Genomic DNA, 18,018 nt, shown 5'->3' on the forward strand with positions numbered 1-18,018 from the left:
TTGTGGAAAAAACAATGGTGCATCTCAAATTAGAGTTGAAAACCCCCTCCGAGTAGACCATTTCAAACTTGGGAATTAATTATTCCCATGACTAAGTCGCCATCGGCTAGTTGCCAAGTTATGGTCCAGCTGAAATATTTTATCCCTTTATGTTAGGGCTGAGCATATATTGGGTAAGATCGATAATCCAAATCGTTAATTGTTTATTGGGTTATCGGTATCAGGTTATTGGGTTAACGATTCGGTAATGGTTTAGAATTTTTCACTAGTGGATTATCGGTTCAGGCCTCGGGTTGCCAATTTTATTAATGGGTAAACCGATAACCCAATAAAAACTAATAAAATTATGACTTTACCCTCAAGTATATACATATGTTAGGGCTTCAGTTCATTCTCTCCTATTCTTTCTCAGCCGCACTCTTCAGCTGTTTCATTTTCATTCTTCATAGACCTTACTAGTTACTCCTAGCGTAAGTCTTTAGTCTTATACATTATGCTTTTAATTTCTATAACAAAAATTCATCTTCATATTGGTATTTTTGACAGTTAATGATTCTTTATTTTTTTATTTTCGTTTCTTAATTTTGTGAGCTCACGTTGTGCAGCCTATAACAACTACCAATTTCTCTTCGCACTTATCAATTCTCAATCGACAATCTTCATCAGTTTTGGGTATATTTTGAACATTATTCTTTTGTACAGTACGCTGAGCTTTGACAACTCCAGTGAATTGTCTTCTCTTTTTTGCTTAACTCTAGATTGAGTTATCTTATCGGGTAAACCAATAACCGAACCGATAATGATCGATAACCGATAACTGATATCTTATCGGTTTATTAAATTTGTAAACCGATATGCTAAACCGATAATATTCATAACCGAACCGAACCGACTGATGCCCACCCCTACTTTATATTACTCCTTTCGGTCAAAATCAGTTAAGTAAATATGAACTCTTTGAAAAAAATATATTTACTAAATTAACCTTAATTAATTATTATTTTGACACATTAAAATATGTAAAAATATTCCACATAAAAAATATTGAATTCAGTTCAACTTCATAAAATCATTTATTACGTTCGCCTTCGATGAAACAACGTACAATTGACGACATAGAGACATGTCCTCCAAGGTCATAGTCATTTGATGTTGATTTTGAAGTTTATGAGTTTCTAAAACAATATCAAATTAATATTACCATAATAATTAAGTTTACACTTAGATATTAATTTGTATATATTAATAATAGAATTTTTAGTATATATATAAAATCTAAACAAAAAGTCACATAAACCCAAAAACAAACACAATAGATCCGCCCTAGAGACAACGTATATTATAATAGGTTTAGTGGGCGTTTGGACATAAGAATTATAAAAATTCGAAAAAATATTTTTAAAAAAATCCGATATTTGAAAATCAGAATTGTGTTTGGACATGAATTTATTTTTGGGTTGTTTTTGAATTTTTGTCAGTGATTTGAGTGAAAATTTTGAAAAATAACTTTTTGAAGTTTTTTAAATTTTTGAAAAATTTCAAAATTCATCTTCAAGTGAAAATTGAAAATTTTATGGCCAAACACTGATTTTGAAAAAAAGTAAAAAAAAAAAAAAATTCATGGCCAAACGGGCTCTCAACTATACTGATCATGTAAATTTTTTCCACTTAAATATAATTAATATATATAACTCAAAATCTTTTTAAATGGTAGGAAAATGTAAAAGTAGAATAAGAGCTCGTTTGGACATAGGAATTTTTCTATTTTTCTTCGAAAACAGTATTTGACCATAAAATTTTCAATTTTCACTGATAAATTTTGGAAAAGTGCAAGAGGAAGGGATGCTGCTATTGATGGACTGGTGCTATATGTACTCAAGTTTATTCGAAGTATCCCAATCGAAAATTTGAAAATCTTCAAAAACTTATTTTCCAAAATTTTTCCTCATATCACTCACAAAACTTCAAAAAAACCTAAAATTATATTCATGTCCAAACACAACTCTAATTTTCGAATATCATTTTCACGTGAAAACAAAATTTTCACTTTTTTTTTTTTGGAATTTTACAATTCGTATGTCCAAACGCCAACGTAAGTTGATTGAGTTAAGTAACCAAGCAATTTGCACGTCCACATGGCGAATATTCTTTATTGCATTTATTTCATGCAGATATATCCACCGCAAGAAAACATGCAAATAAGACTCCACTCTGAAATATATATAAATACACGTCCATAATTAAGTCGGTAGTTGTAAACAGATAAACAATCTCATTCTTTCCTTAGAACACAGTCAAATCTACCTTCATCTTACAAACCTTAGTCTCCTTAAAACCCTTCAATTATCTTTTCAAATTCTAACAAAAATTATCTGTAAAAAAAAACCCCACCAAAAATGGAGTCAATTATTTCTGAGTTTGAAGGAATTCTTTTGAAAAATCCAGACCCCTTTAGTTATTTCATGTTAGTTGCATTTGAAGCTTCTGGTCTTATAAGATTTGCTATTTTACTTATGTTATGGCCAGTAATTAGGGTTCTTGAAATTTGTGGTAAAAGAAATAAAGGGTTAAAGTTGATGATATTTGTAGCTACTGCAGGTGTAAAAATATCTGAAATTGAAGCTGTGGCTAGAGCTGTTTTACCTAAGTTTTATTTTGATGATATTAATATGGATTCTTGGAGTATTTTTAGCTCTTTTGATAAGAGAATTGTGGTGTCAAAAATTCCAAGAATTATGGTTGAGAGATTTGTGAAAGAGCATTTGAAAGCTGATTATGTTATTGGGAGTGAATTAGTTGTTAATAAATCTGGTTTATCTACTGGATTTATTAAGGATGATTTTGATTTGATTAAGGAAATAGTTGATGAATTATTTGGTGGTGAACAACCTAGCTTAGGCCTTGGAATGCCTCAATCAGCTGGTTCTTCTTCATTTCTTTCTCTTTGCAAGGTACGTGAGATAAAGTTCTTTTACGCTGTCAGTATATATAATATAAATTTTTCTTTTGACTTCTATCGTTTGCTTGAATTCTAACTATGGATCAATATGAAAGAGCTATTTGATGAAATTTCGGTATATAATTGTATAAGAAGCTAGGCACTAGATAGATTTGTTTCTCTTGTAAGGTAGCTAAATTCTTTGAAAAACATTTATTTAAAATTTAAAGTTTTTTAAATAGTATTATTGTTATCAATATTTATAACTTAAATCCTTCTATTTATATTAGTTTGAATTCTAACTGTACGACCACTGAAAATGAAAGAGCTATTTGATGAGATTTCGTCACATAATCATACAAGAAAGAACTAGATGTATAGATTTTTTTTTTAACATTGATATGAGATTCTTGAAATAAAATTTTGTTACAAATGTCAATTGAAACTGCAAAAACAATCAAATCCGTCATGTATTTTAGCAGTATTATTGTCAGTTATATCCTTATATATAGTTTTTTTTTGTTTGAATTCTAACTTTGGGACCACTGAAAATGAAAGAGATATTTTATGCGATTTTATCACATAATAATACAAGAAAGAACTAGATGTATAGATTTTTTTTTTATGACATTGACATGAGATTCTTGAAATATAATTTTGTTACAAATGTCAATTGAAACTGCAGGAACAATTAAATCCACCATTTATGAGGAGCAAAAATCAAGATCACCAACTTATGATCAAGCCATTACCAGTAATTTTCCATGATGGTCGTTTAGTCAAACGTCCAACACCATCTACATCTCTTTTAATCCTTTTATGGCTTCCATTTGGTATAATAATAGCAACAATACGTATTATAGTAGGGTTAATGCTTCCATTATCCCTCATACCATATGTAGCTCCATTATTTGGTGGTAAAGTCATTGTCAAGGGCAAACCACCACCACTAGCCACCACCACTAACTCGGGCGTGCTCTTTGTGTGCACTCACCGAACCCTACTGGATCCAGTGGTTCTATCCACTGTACTTCAACGTAAAATTCCGGCTGTAACGTACTCGATCTCCCGATTATCGGAGATTTTATCGCCGATACCGACCGTCCGATTGACAAGAATTCGAGAAGTAGACGCACAAAAAATCAAACGGCAACTTGAGAAAGGAGATTTGGTTGTTTGCCCTGAAGGAACAACATGTAGGGAACCATTTTTATTAAGGTTTAGTGCACTTTTTGCAGAATTAACCGATCGGATTGTGCCAGTGGCTATGAATTATAGAGTAGGGTTTTTTCATGCAACAACGGCTAGGGGATGGAAAGCAATGGACCCAATTTTCTTCTTCATGAACCCTAGGCCAGTGTATGAGGTAATGTTACAATTTTTTTAAAAAAAAATTTAACCAATAAATAAAATACTTTTTAAATGAAAAATTGTGTCTTAAGTTGATTTTTCTTCACTATTAATTATTTTTACTTTGCAGGAAAACAATTTCCCAAACTTGTCTTCTTCAAAAACTCTTTCCATCTTCTCAAAATTCTGAACTTAGAAATCTAGAAATATTTCTTGCTTTTCTAACCATTATTTTTTCATTATTTACTTAGAGTAGAAATGAAATTCAAAAAGCTTGTCATATTCAGTAAAGCTATTTTGATATTCAATCCCATAGTAATCTTACAAAGGAAAGGAAACAAATATACATTGTTTTTACGAAAGCGTAATGTTTCAGGACTTAAACTTCCGTCTGACCATAGATTTTGGCTATTTTTTTATAATTTTTTTAAAACATTATTTGTTTATGGAATATAATATGATTAGTTTTCCGAAGAAAACAATTCTCCTCACAATACTTCATTTTTTTCCATATAAAATATATGTCCAAACACTACTTCAACTTCCAAAAATTATTTTTCAATATAACTTCAATTTTTTTTTTCAAGTTTTAATTAAATCTATGTCCAAACACTAGCTTAATTTTATTTATCTTCTTCATTTATATTTTTTCTACAGGTAACATTCTTGAATCAGCTACCAGTTGAAGCCACGTGTTCATCTGGGAAAAGTCCACATGATGTTGCAAATTATGTTCAGAGGATATTGGCTACAACATTAGGGTTTGAGTGTACAAACTTTACGAGAAAGGACAAATATAGGGTTCTTGCTGGAAATGATGGAATAGTTTCACAAAATTATGGGACAAATGGGGTTAAAAGTTTAATGAACACGTTTAAGCAAGTGGTGGGCACTTTCAATCCTTTTATTCACTGAAACAAGTAAAAGTTTTTGAGTTTTTTTTTTAGTGATACGTTTCACATACTATATAATTTGTTTTTATCCTATCATTGTATAAATTACACAGAAAGAAAAAAAAAACTGAGAAAGCATTCTTTGTTTTATATCTTGTTTCATTAAATAAATTGTTAGAGCTATTCAGTGATTAAGAAAAAGTTTATTCTTTTTTCTTTTTTTTTTCTGTGGAACTAGATTTTTTCTCTTATTTACTGTATTTATTCAACTGTCCAAATCTGATTTCTCTATTTATTCAGACTGATTCTCGATAAAAAAAAAATACTATTCAACACAAAATTGTTGTTGTTGACATATAATTTCAAAATAACAGGCTTAATGAAAAAAGTCGGAACTCGTTAAATTTAAACTCTGAAACACATCTAAGGAAACCTAAGTCCACTCAAGTATCTTGTTAATTAAGACCAATTAGCTACTAGACTTAATTAAACTTTTTGTTTTTTTAACAATAAGTATTTATAACAATATTTCCTTTTACAATAAGTAGTTATCACAGTATATAATATATATGCCAAATTAGTAGTATCACTATGAAAACAAACACACACATAAACCTCTTCAAAAGATATCTCTATAAATCAAATAATTAAACAAGTCTAAAAATGGTGAAGTCGTACTATGGCCCCCGAATGATTTACTACTATAGTTGCAATTACTTGTAAAGTTATATATGGTATCTCATTGATAAACAATTTAAAGAAAATGTGATTTTCATCTTTAACTTACAAGCAACCACAAAACCATAACAGTGGTCGGCAATCAAATTCTGTGAAATACTCTGAATTTTTTTATTGAATTGCAGGTTTCATGAGATCAAGAAATCGACTCAATATATTGTATTATTGTTGATGATTGCGTTTCGATTGAATTTTTTTGTCGAATTCTCCAAAAAAAAAATTATAGTAGTAATTAATTTGATAATTTGAGTTTACATTTCGTTAGATATGGATGTATAGTGGCTATCATGTCGTCGCTAAAGAATACTTTGATTAACGACACAATTAACACCTATACATGAAAAAGGAACAGTTAAGATGGACAAAACGTTTAGCAAAAGTGACTCGGGTTCAAGCCCTGAGAATTAAAAAAATCTTGATAAAAAGTAATTTCCCTTTCAATTGATTATACTCGAAACAAATGTGCATTAATCAGGATTCCTATGGATGTATCGGACATCGGAAAAAAAAAAAACAAATATAGTGCATTGAAGATGTGAATGTTCCAAGTTTATAATTAAAATACACACTTTCATTTTCAGGTAAACATTATGGGTCATGACTATTCAGATTGAAATTATCATATATTAGTAACCACGGGTCAAAACGAATTTTCACGGATAACCCATTAGCAACATGGCACCTCATCTTTTTCTGCGTACGTTCACGATCCCATAATTATACTACCCGTGATGCCTAAGGCAAAGAGTACGCCTTGCATGAATGAACAACTTGGAATATATATATATATATAAGGGCAGCTCGGTGCACTAATTAAACTCCCGCTATCCCTATTAGAAATTCGAAAACCGTCCAAAAGACCGACCAAAGTAGGTCGGTAATGTTAGAAAATATAGGTAAGTAACAGAGAATTAAAGGCTTTAAGGCGTGAAAGATCACTATCTTTCAAGAGTTATTGTCTGTATATACTTTAGGGATCACAAGTAATTCTCTATCAGGATACAACAATGTCTGAAACATACGTGCAGATTTAATCATCTACTTCTAGGATGTCTTCCGTATTTATAGATAAGAAAAGGAGACTTTTCTGAAGAGATGCCTCTTTTCACGGATAGCCATAACTTTTCTGTTAATTAAAATTTAAATTTAAATTTTAAATAACAAAAAGTTATTCCAAATAAAGTACGAAAAATAAAATCTTTATTTAAAGTCCGACCTGGCCCGCGCCTAAGCCCCAAGTCTAAGTCCAAGTCATTTAGATATATAATTAAATATAAAATACACATATCCTTCTAAATATGTCAATTATTTATTTTATTGGATTTAATGGGCCAAGCTTTGTAAAGCCAACTAAATGACTTGTGGTCGTCGATGTGGGACTCCCACATACTTACAAAGTACTCTAACAAGCCCCCACTAGTTTATAATATGTCTCATAATATCATACATATCGAAAAGTATCTTATATAGATTTGAACTTTTCATTAGTGTAAGTACCTTAAAGTTTGACCAAGTTATTGGTATCCTAATATTTGAAACACAACTCCATTTGTCAAATCGAAAGTATCACACAAATAATAATATTATTAAGTAGAGAACAATCCACTATTATGCTTTAGCATTTTTATGGCCATGTGCTAATCCAAAGTCATGAATATTTATAAGATCAAATCCTTAAATCTTGTTAGAAGCGGCACCCCCTCAATATTCATATAGGTGGAAATAGACTTTGTATCCCTGTTACTACAGACATTTGCTAATTCCATTAAGAATTAATTCACCCTCATTCTTGTAACAGTATGCACTTGGAAGTTTGTCATTATGCCCCTGTTATTACAGATATTTAACAACTCTTAAACTCCTCACATAACAGTAAATAGTACATAGGAATCTAGGCTCTAATTGGGAAGATTCGTGCTTAATCAACAAAGCAACTTGTTATTACCCATTGAACTTATATTGTTAGATTGTATACCAATTCAAAGTTGGGTTCCCATCGCTTGTGATTAATTTAAGAGTTTTAGCCCCATTCATTCACTAGTTTGTTGTACTTCATCTCTATTTAATGCCTTTGTAAGTGGATCTGCCAGATTCTTGTTTGATCTCACATACACTATAGCTATAGTTCCATTTGTAACTAATTCTCTTATATAAGCATGCCTTAAGCTTATATGTCTTGATTTCCCATTATACATTTTTTTATGAGCTACACATATAATAGTCTCACTATCACAAAATATTAAAATGACCGGCATAGGTTGTGGCCACAACTTTATAACTAGTAACATAATTCTTAGCCATTACGCTTCTTTTCCGGCAGGTGCTAATGCAATAAACTCGGATTCCATAGTAGAATGAGAAATGCAAGTTTGTTTCTTGGATGCCCAACTAATGCCGCCACCCCCTCCCCCAAAGTAAATATCCAACCTGAAGTAGCCTTACTATCATGTATATTTGTAACCCAACTCGCATCAGAATATCGTTCTAATCGGTAGGAAACCCCTTATAAAAAATACCCAATTGTTTTGTTCTCTTCAAATATCCAAGTATTCTAATTATAGCTTTCCAGTGAGTATTACTAGGATTGCTTGTAAATATTGAGAGTTTACAAACGGTAAATGCTATATCAGGCCTTGTGCAGTGCATAACATACATCAAACTGCCAATTGTACTTGCATACTCTAATTGAGCAACTGTTCTTCTAGTATTTTCAGTAAGTTTGATGCTTGAATCATATGAAGTTTTAGACTCCACTATGCCCAGATGACTGAACTTGGTAAGAACATTATCAATCTAATGAGTTTGTGATAAAATTACTCTCCTATCACTTCTTTGAACCTTGATACCTAAGATAGTATCTGCTTCATTCAAATCTTTTATTTTAAAGACTGAAGTTAGATACTTCTTAGTTTCAGAAATTCCAAGCATGTTCGTACCAAAAATTAATATGTCATCGACATAAAGACAAATAACAACTCCATAATCTTCTGTAAACTTAGAGTAAATACATTTGTTTGCCTGATTATGTATGAAACCATTTGATAATATTATACTATTAAACTTTTCATGCCACTGTTTTGGTGCTTGTTTCAAGCCATAGAGAGAATTTATAAGCTCACAAACTTTATGTTCATATCCAGGAAGAACAAATCCTTCAGGTTGTTTCATATAAATTTCTTCACATAAATTTCTATTTATGAAAGCAATTTTAACATCCATTTGATGTACATATATATTATATATAGATGCCAATGACAAAAGTACTCTAATAGATGTTATTCTTGTAACTAGAGCATATGTATCAAAGTTGTCAACGCCTTCTTTTTGCGTGAAGTCTTTTACAACCAATCTTGCTTTGAAGGTTTGTATAGAACCGTCTGTATTATATTTTCTTTTGAATAACCATTTACAACTTATAGATTTAGATCCAGCAGGCAAATCGACAAAAGTCCAAGTGTTGTTAGACATTATTGAGTTCATTTCATCATTAATCGCCTCTTTTCAAAAAGCAACATCTCTTAAAGACATAGCTTCTTTGTATGTTCTAGGATCTTTTTCTATACAAAACAAAATAGGTACTAATATGATTACAGACTTTAGTTCTATCTCCCTTTACTAGAAAAACTATAGATTTCGAAGATATAAAATCCGAATCAAGAGTTTTTTTCTTTTCTATCTCTTTGGCTTCTTCTAGGCTCTAACTGAGTATTGTAACTTTTCCTTTTATTGTTTTAGAATGTGACATCTTTTATTTATCATGACTACTTTGATCTTGTGCAATCAACTGCTCATCCCCAATATCATTAATGAATCTATTTTTTAAAAATTCAATATGAAGAGATTCTACAATAACATTAGATTCTAGATCAAGCAATCTATATGCTTTCGAATTTTGTGCATATCCAAAAAAAATACTTTTTATCCCTCTAGGTCCCAATTTTATTCTTTGGTGATCAGGAACTCTTTAAAAGGATATACACCCCCATACTTTAAAATAATATATGTTAGTTTTCTACCATTCCAAAGTTCATAAAGTGAAACATGAATACTTTTTGAAGGCACTCTATTTAATATATGACAGGCAGTAAGTAGGTCTCACCCCACAGATTGTGCGGTAAATGTGCATTTAATAACATAGAATTATCCATGTCTACTAAAGTCCTATTTTTTCTTCCCGCCTATCCATTTTGTTGTGGTGTATAAGATACACTCGTTTGATGTATTATTCCATGCTCTTCACAGAAATTACTAAATTCAGTATGAAAGTATTCTCCTCCTCTATCACTTCGAACAATTTTTATTTTCCTACTCTTTTGATTTTCCACAACTGACTTATATTCCTTAAACTTTTGAAATGCTTCATCTTTTGTTCTAAGTAGGTAAACATATGTGAATCTAGAGCAATCGTCTATAAAAGTGATGAAGTATCTTTTACCTCCTCTAGTTAATTCTCCATTTAATTCACATAAGTCAGAATGCACTAAGTGTAATAATTCTATAAATCTTTTTACTTTACGAAATGGTTTCTTTGTTATTTTTGCTTGTAAACATATTTCACACTTGCTTCCATGTTCAGTTTTACAAGTGATATAACCATTTTTTAACATATAATTTAAAGAACCAAAATTTAAATGGCCTAATCAAGCATGCCATAAATAGGAATCCGACACAATGGTATAAGTAGAAGCATAATTTATTGCATTAACACTTAGTTTGAACATATTGTCACAATGATACCCTTTTCCTACAAACAGACCACTCTTAGACACAATCACATGATCAGACTCAGTTACAATTTTGAAACCTCTCTTAGTAAGTAAACTAGTAGAAATCAAGTTCCTCATAATTTCAGGAACATGGAACACGTTCAGAAGAGTCAGCTTTTCCCCAGATGTAAAGTTGATTTCAACTGTTCCTTTTCCTGCAACTTCGGCTGTAACATGGTTGCCCATCAGCACCTTTTCAGAATCGTTAACTTCCGAATAGGTCTTGAACATATTCTTGATATGACAGACATGAATTGTTGCACCAGAATCCAACCACCAGTCTTGTTTCTTTGTAGTTGTTGCAACCATATTCAACTCTTTAACCATCTCACTTGGTATAGCAGAAATCATAGCCACTAGCCATTGTGAAGAACTTTCTATTGTGTTTACCTTCTCTGAATTTCTTGAGTTTTCGGATTTTCCAACATCTCCTGAATAAAAATTTATTCCTGCTTTCTTAAACCTATAATCACGAATCTTATGGCCTTTCTTTTCACAATGATAACAACTCATATTAATTCTCTTTTTATTAAGAGACTTCTTTGAATCTTTCATATTTTTGTTTTTGTTTCCTGACTTATTCTGACTAACAGTATTATTCGTAGATGTGATGATCCAAAAGGTCATCTTATGTTTTAGAACTCGATTCCGTGTTCCGAGGCTTTCAAAACCTTATTTTATTCCTCCTCAATTTGCATGCGCAATCTGGGCGTATTTCTGGAAAGCCCTTATGTCGAAAGTTAATAAAAAATAATTTTTGCCTTTAAAAGTTGATTTAACTGACTTCGGTCAACGTTTTGAGTAAATGATAACTAGGGATTCTAGCCTATTTTATGCTCTTTTTTGCTTAGGTTTTAGATTAAAAGTGTGTACAAGTATTCCCAAAAGTTAACTTATTCTGCTTGTTTGCAGTGTTTGATCAAAAAAAGACAAGAAAGTCAAAACCAGCTCATAAAAGAGTGAAACCTGCACAAGTTCAAAGCTGAGTCAAAAGGGCCCTGACAGCGAAGAAACAGACGCGGACTCGGAGGGTCCATCACTGAGGCGGTCTTGGTTACGCTCTCAGTGGTGGCAATGTTCAGAGAGTTATATTTTGGGCCTGACAGTCACCGCTGCCCGCGGTGAAATTGTGCGGCAGCAGAATCTTTTGACGCGGATGCGGTCAAGTTATCGCCCTCAGCGGAAGTGAGAATCAGAGAACTAAAAGTGGAGCTCAAAATTGAAGACTGTGGTCCGCGCTTGATTTTGCTCAGTCGCGGTATTCATAGCACTGTAGCGGTCTATTTTCCACTGTCAACGGAATCCTCGTAGGGGCAATTTTGTCCGAAAAATTTATCTATGTAGAAATAGTTCTTTTTTAGATTTTTAGGGCATCTATTCTGAGAGGAACACGTGAACATCAGCTTTTTGTTATCTTGAGTAATTTTAGAGCTTGGTTAACCATTAATCTTACATTCTTCTCTTGTAATTACTTTTTATGGGTTATATTCCATCTAAATCTTTGATTTATTCTTTGATTATGAGTAGCTAAACCATTATCTAGGGTTGTGGCTTAACCCTAATGTGGGTATTTAATGGGTCTTCAATTTTAGGGCTTAAATATTTATGGGTGAATAATATTTGGCTTGATTTATGCTTTAAATGTTGAATTGATGGTTGCAAGCACCGATTTATACCTTTTTGACTTAGGCTTTTCTTGAGAAAGAGAGACTAAGTCTAGGAAATTTAGGCCAATAAGGAATTGGGGTGCATTTAAGAGATTGATAACCCCAATTAAAGTGTTAAACCTAGAGATAGTAATACCCGACTTGAGACAATTTTGCTTGCATTGTTTGAACACCCAATTGAGCTTGAGAAAGCTAATTAGGGCAAAGTCACTCAAACTACCGAGAGGTATAGAGTGAGTAGTTATGTGCAATGGCTATATCATGATCCCAATTATAACAATTTTGCCCTAAGTTTTAGATCTCGTTAGATACTCACCTAGGTGTAAGTCACTTTTCTAGTGCCTTTTTATCAATTAAGAAAACCCTTACAAAAAATATCATACTTAGCTTATTTTTCTGCTTCATTAGTATTAAAGTAGAATAGTAAACAAACAAAGAATGATTGGAAGTGTAATTAAGAACATTGCACATTGCTAGATTAGATAGGAACATAATTCCAAACCTATCTTAGCTCACTGTGAAAATCAATCCCGACCCCTCGGGTAAAAGCTGCATCGATCGCTCTTACCATTCTATAGTGGTATAGGGTTGGAGCCGATCATTTTTTGGCGCTGTTACCAGGGAGCTAAACGGTTTTGGCTATCTATCTGACTAGTTTTGTGTCTTTTTTTTTCCTTCTGTTTTACTAATTTGTGTAAGTCAATTGATTCATGTACAATATGGCAAACAATTATCCTCTTGGAAATGTTCTCCCGGAAGAGGAGGCAGATGATAATGGCAAAGATGAGGTGCCTCTTCTACCTCAAGGACAAAGAAGAGGCTGTCAGGTCAATAAAAACATTCTAGACCCTCTCCCAGCTCCTTCAAGAGTTGCTCCTTGGGTGCTTCCAAATGAAGGATACGCAAGTGTAATTGTCCCACCCCGGATCCGGGCGGGCAATTTCTAGATTACAAATGTGATGTTCACTTTATTGGAGCAGCGAGGGTACTTCATAGGCGCTCCCCATCAGAATGCATATAAACATCTTAAAGGCTTTGTGGATACCTGCTGGGGAAGCAAACTGACGAATATGTCGGAGGATGCATTGAGACTGAGATTGTTCCCTTTTTCACTTAGAGGGAAAGCTTTGGACTGGCTCGAAAGACTTCCTAACTATTCCATCACTATGTGGGATAAGTTGGTGGACAAGTTTATAGCTATGTTTTTCTCGCTGGGGCATATGACAACATTGAGAGATGAGATCTTGGATTTCAAACAGGAACCTAATGAACCAGTTCATGAGATCTGGGAGAGATATCGGACAATGGTGAAAGAATGTTCGAACAATGACATGACAGAAGTAATGATCTAGCAGACATTCTACCATTGCATTAAACAACTAATCAATGGGTAGTGAACTAGCTAGCAAGGGGAAATTTTATGAACACACCTTATGCTGAGGCATGTGAGATCTTGGATGGGATGGCAGATACTTCCTCAGCTTGGTAGAGTCGAGCCAATATGCCATAGGGTGATCCTACTGCCATTCACCTGCACAAAGAGCTCCACGACCATGGCTAGGCAATAGCAGAGTTAACTACAACAATGAACTAGTTGGCAAAAGCTCAATTGCAACAAGTTCAAGATCCGAGACAAGTAAATGCCATGGAAGGTGTCAACATGTTGGTCAACAAGAGGCGACAAAGAGGTCAACAAGGTCAAGGTAGTCCGGATCAATATGAGCTGGGTAGTGGTAGTTTCAACCAAGATGATGGGTATGGCGAGAAAAGTGAAGAAGTCCAATACGTGAACAATTAACAAGGACAAAGGGGCAATGCTCCTAACCAATAACAATAGTGGAGATCCCAAGGAAACTGTTGAAATCAAAACCAATAGGGGAATAACAACTAGGGGAACAATAATTAGAATTGGGGCAATCAAAACAACTAGGGCAACTGGAATGGCAACAACAACAATTGGGGAGGAAACAACAACCAAGGGGGTTAGAATAAAAGCAATCAATGAAATCGAGGGCAAGGCTTTCAAAGACCTCCGATGTATCAACAACCAAACAACCCACCTCCATTTCCGTCCCAAGGTCCTAGCTCGTCAAACAATGATATATCAAGGATCGAGATGATGTTTGAACAAATGATGAAAAAGAATGCTGACTCTGATGCCTAGTTGGCATCCCATAATACTTCAATCCGAAACTTGGAGGTTCAACTTGGCCAGATTTCGCAATCTTTTAACACTCGCCCTAAGGGGGCTCTACCTAGTGATACGGTAGTAAACCCGAAGGGTGGGAACAATACTGGGCATGGAATGGCGGTGATCACAAGAAGCGGTAGAGGTGGTGAAGTGAATACCTCCAAACAAAAGGAAATTATGAGTGATGAGGTTGAAGTGCAAGATGATGATGTTCCTATAGTTGATGAGCAAGTGAGTGAAGAGAGTTTGAATACAATTGATATTCATGATAATGAGGTGGAGACTCAAGATGACATGAACCCATCTAGGGAATATGTAATAGACATACCGAAAATGGTAGTGCCCAAGACTAACGCTCCCTTGACAAGGCCTCCTCCATCTTACCCTCAAAGACTTGCGAAGCAAAAGAATGAAAACTAATTTAAAGTTTATTGAGATGATGAAAAGCTTGTCGATCAATGTTCCTCTGGTGGAAGCTCTTGAGTAAATGCGGGGTTACGCCAAGTTTATGAAAGACTTGGTGACTGAAAAGAGATCTACGGATTGTGAGACCATCAAACTGACTCATCAAGTAAGTGCAATTGTGCACTCGATGGCTCCAAAGCTTGAAGTTCCCGGTGCTTTCACCATTTCTTGTACCATTGGGAGTGCAGATTTTGCAAAGGCGTTGTGTGATTTGGGAGCAAGTATCAATTTGATGCCTTACTCCGTGTTCAAAACCTTGGGTATTGTTCAACCGAGAGCTAATTCAATGAGATTGCAAATGGCGGATAGAACAATGAAGAGGCCACTTGGTATTATTAATGATGTTCTTGTCCGGGTGGACAAGTTTATTTTGCCCGTTGACTTTGTGATTCTATATTGCAAAGTCGACTATGAGGTGCCGATAATATTGGGAAGACCTTTCCTAGCAACAAGGAAGGCATTGGTTGACGTGGAAGTATGGGATCTCACTTTCCGGGTGGGTGAGGAAAAAAATGGTGTTTCATATGTGCAAATCAATGAGGCAGTCGAATAGTACTAAAGTTTGTTCTTTTGTCGATCTTGTCATGGAGGTGATAGTTGATGATACTAGTGCCATGGTTAATGTAGAGGATCTTTTAGAAGCGGTATTGTTGAACCTTGATGTGAATGAGGATGAAGGTAGGGTGAAGTGTGTTAATGCTTTGCATGGAATGAGTTCTTATTCGTATGAGCCCCGTAAGCTATCTTTGGATCTTAGGAACAGAAAGACTCCGCCAACAAAGCCGTTTTGGAGTTAAAGCCTATGCCCTCTCACCTCAGGTATGAATTCTTAGGCCCTAGTTCAACTTTACCTATTATTCTTTCTTCTTGTCTTACAAACGTGCAGGTAGATGCAACAATGGAGGTGCTCCAAAGAAGGAAGAAGGCAATTGGATGGACTCTAGCAGATATTCGGGGAATAAGCCTCGCCTTTTGCATGCACAAGATTATACTTGAGGATGATGCCAAGCCTTCTGTAGAACATCAAAGGAGGTTGAACGAGGCTATGCAAGAGGCTGTCAAAAAGGAGGTGATCAAGTGGTTAGATGCAGGGGTTGGGTACCCCATCTCGGATAGTTCTTGGACTTTGCCGGTGCAATGTGTGCCGAAGAAGGGTGGTATGACTGTGGTTAACAATGAGAAAATGAGTTGATTCCCACCAGAACTGTCACTAGATAGAGGGTGTGCATGGACTACCGAAAGCCGAACAAAGTGACCCGCAAAGATCATTTTCCATTGCCCTTTCTTGACTAGATGCTAAATAGACTTGATGGGCGTGCCTTCTACTGTTTTTTGGATGGGTACTCAAGTTACAACTAGATTTTGATTGCTCCAAAAGATTAGGAGAAAACCACTTTCACATGTCCGTATGACACCTTTGCATTTTCTAAGATGCCATTTGGTTTGTGTATTGTACCGGCTACCTTTCAGCGGTGTATGATGGCTATATTTACCGACATAGTAGAGGACTTCTTGGAAGTGTTCATAGATGATTTCAGTATTATGGGTGAATCCTTTTATGAGTGTTTGAAGAATCTTGACAAAGTGCTATCCCGGTGTGAAGAGACAAATCTTATGCTTAACTGGGAAAAATGCCACTTTATGATCAAGGAGGGCATTGTCTTTGGCCATAAGATCTCAAAGAACGGAATAGAGGTGGACAAGGCTAAAATTGAAGTGATTTCAAAGCTTCCTACTCCTACTTCAGTCAAAGGGGTTAGGAGTTTTCTTGGGCATGCGGAGTTCTACCGAAGATTCATCAAAGACTTTTCTAAGGTAGTGAATCCTTTGTGCAAATTATTGGAAAATGATGCAAAGTTCGTGTTTAATGAGGAATGCATGAAAGCTTTTGAACTTTTCAAGTACAAATTGACAACAACTCCCATTATTACCATACCCAATTGGAGCTTATGTTTTGAGCTCATGTGTGATGCAAGTGATGTTGTGGTGGGAGCGGTCTTGGGTCAAAGAGTAAACAAGATGCTTCACCTAGTGTATTATGCAAGCAAAACAATGAATGATGTGCAAGTGAATTACACGGTGACAGAAAAAGAGTTGCTAGCAATTGTGTTTGCAATGGAGAAGTTTAGGCCTTATCTCATGGGTGCCAAGGTGATATTTCATACTGACCAAGCAACACTCCGCTACTTGATGACAAAGAAGGTTTCTAAGGCTCAGATGATGAGATGGGTTCTATTCCTTCAAGAGTTTGAGTTTGAGATTATTGATAGAAAAGGGGGTGGAAACCAAGTAGCAGACCACTTGTCCCGCTTGGAGGAGGAGGGGAGGCCCCGTGATGGCCTCGAAATTAATGATTCATTCCCTGATGAGCAACTCCTCTCCGTATCTGTGAATAGCATGCCTTGGTTCATGGATGTTGCCAACTTTCTTGTGACTGGTATTGTTTCATGTGAGCTCTTTTCTAACCAAAGGAAGAAGCTTAAACAGGATAGCTTGGACTACTACTGGGATGAGCCTTATTTGTTTCAAATCTGTAATGATGGTGTGATCCGGAGATGTGTTCCGGAAGAGGAGCAAACGAGTATTCTGGATGCTTGTCATTCCTCTCCCTACGGTGGTCATCGTGGTGGGGCAAGGACAGCTTCAAAGGTGCTTAACTGTGGTTTTTATTTGCGTATATTGTACAAAGATATAGGTGAGCTTGTAAAGAGATGTGATGAGTGTCAGAGAGCAGGTGGAATTTCAAAGAAAGATGAAATGCCTCTCACCACTATTCTTGAGGTTGACATATTTGATGTGTGGGCCATTGACTTCATGTGACCCTTTGTGAGTTCATATGGCAACACATACATTCTGGTGGCCGTTGATTATGTTTCCAAATGGGTTGAGGCCGTGGTTTTACCTAACAACGAGGCCCGGAGTGTGGTGGCTTTTCTCAAAATGAATATCTTCACTCGGTTTGGCACTCCTAGAGCAATCATCAGTGATGGAAGTTCTCATTTTTACAATA

General features: G+C 34.8%; 1 protein-coding gene across 1 annotated transcript; it reads left to right on the top strand.

Annotated features, from left to right (window-relative positions):
* Positions 1 to 2,244: 2,244 nt before the first annotated feature.
* Positions 2,245 to 5,331, top strand: LOC104236085 (glycerol-3-phosphate acyltransferase 5-like). Its single transcript, XM_009789949.2, has 3 exons — positions 2,245 to 2,951; positions 3,624 to 4,304; positions 4,946 to 5,331. Exons 1-3 carry the CDS (start codon positions 2,397 to 2,399, stop codon positions 5,201 to 5,203), a joined length of 1,494 nt encoding a protein of 497 aa, XP_009788251.1. The 5' UTR covers positions 2,245 to 2,396; the 3' UTR covers positions 5,204 to 5,331.
* The last annotated feature ends 12,687 nt before the right edge of the window (positions 5,332 to 18,018 follow it).

Source organism: Nicotiana sylvestris, chromosome 4 (genome assembly GCF_000393655.2).
Source record: "Nicotiana sylvestris chromosome 4, ASM39365v2, whole genome shotgun sequence".
NCBI classification, from domain to species: domain Eukaryota; kingdom Viridiplantae; phylum Streptophyta; class Magnoliopsida; order Solanales; family Solanaceae; genus Nicotiana; species Nicotiana sylvestris.

What these genes read in the sequence shown, in the direction of transcription:
- LOC104236085 (XM_009789949.2), top strand. Translation starts at nt 2,397, where the DNA reads ATGGAGTCAATTATTTCTGAGTTTGAAGGAATTCTTTTGAAAAATCCA. An exon ending in CATTTCTTTCTCTTTGCAAG is followed by an intron (nt 2,952 to 3,623) that starts GTACGTGAGATA and finishes TTGAAACTGCAG; the next exon opens with GAACAATTAAATCCACCATT. An exon ending in ACCCTAGGCCAGTGTATGAG is followed by an intron (nt 4,305 to 4,945) that starts GTAATGTTACAA and finishes TTTTTTCTACAG; the next exon opens with GTAACATTCTTGAATCAGCT.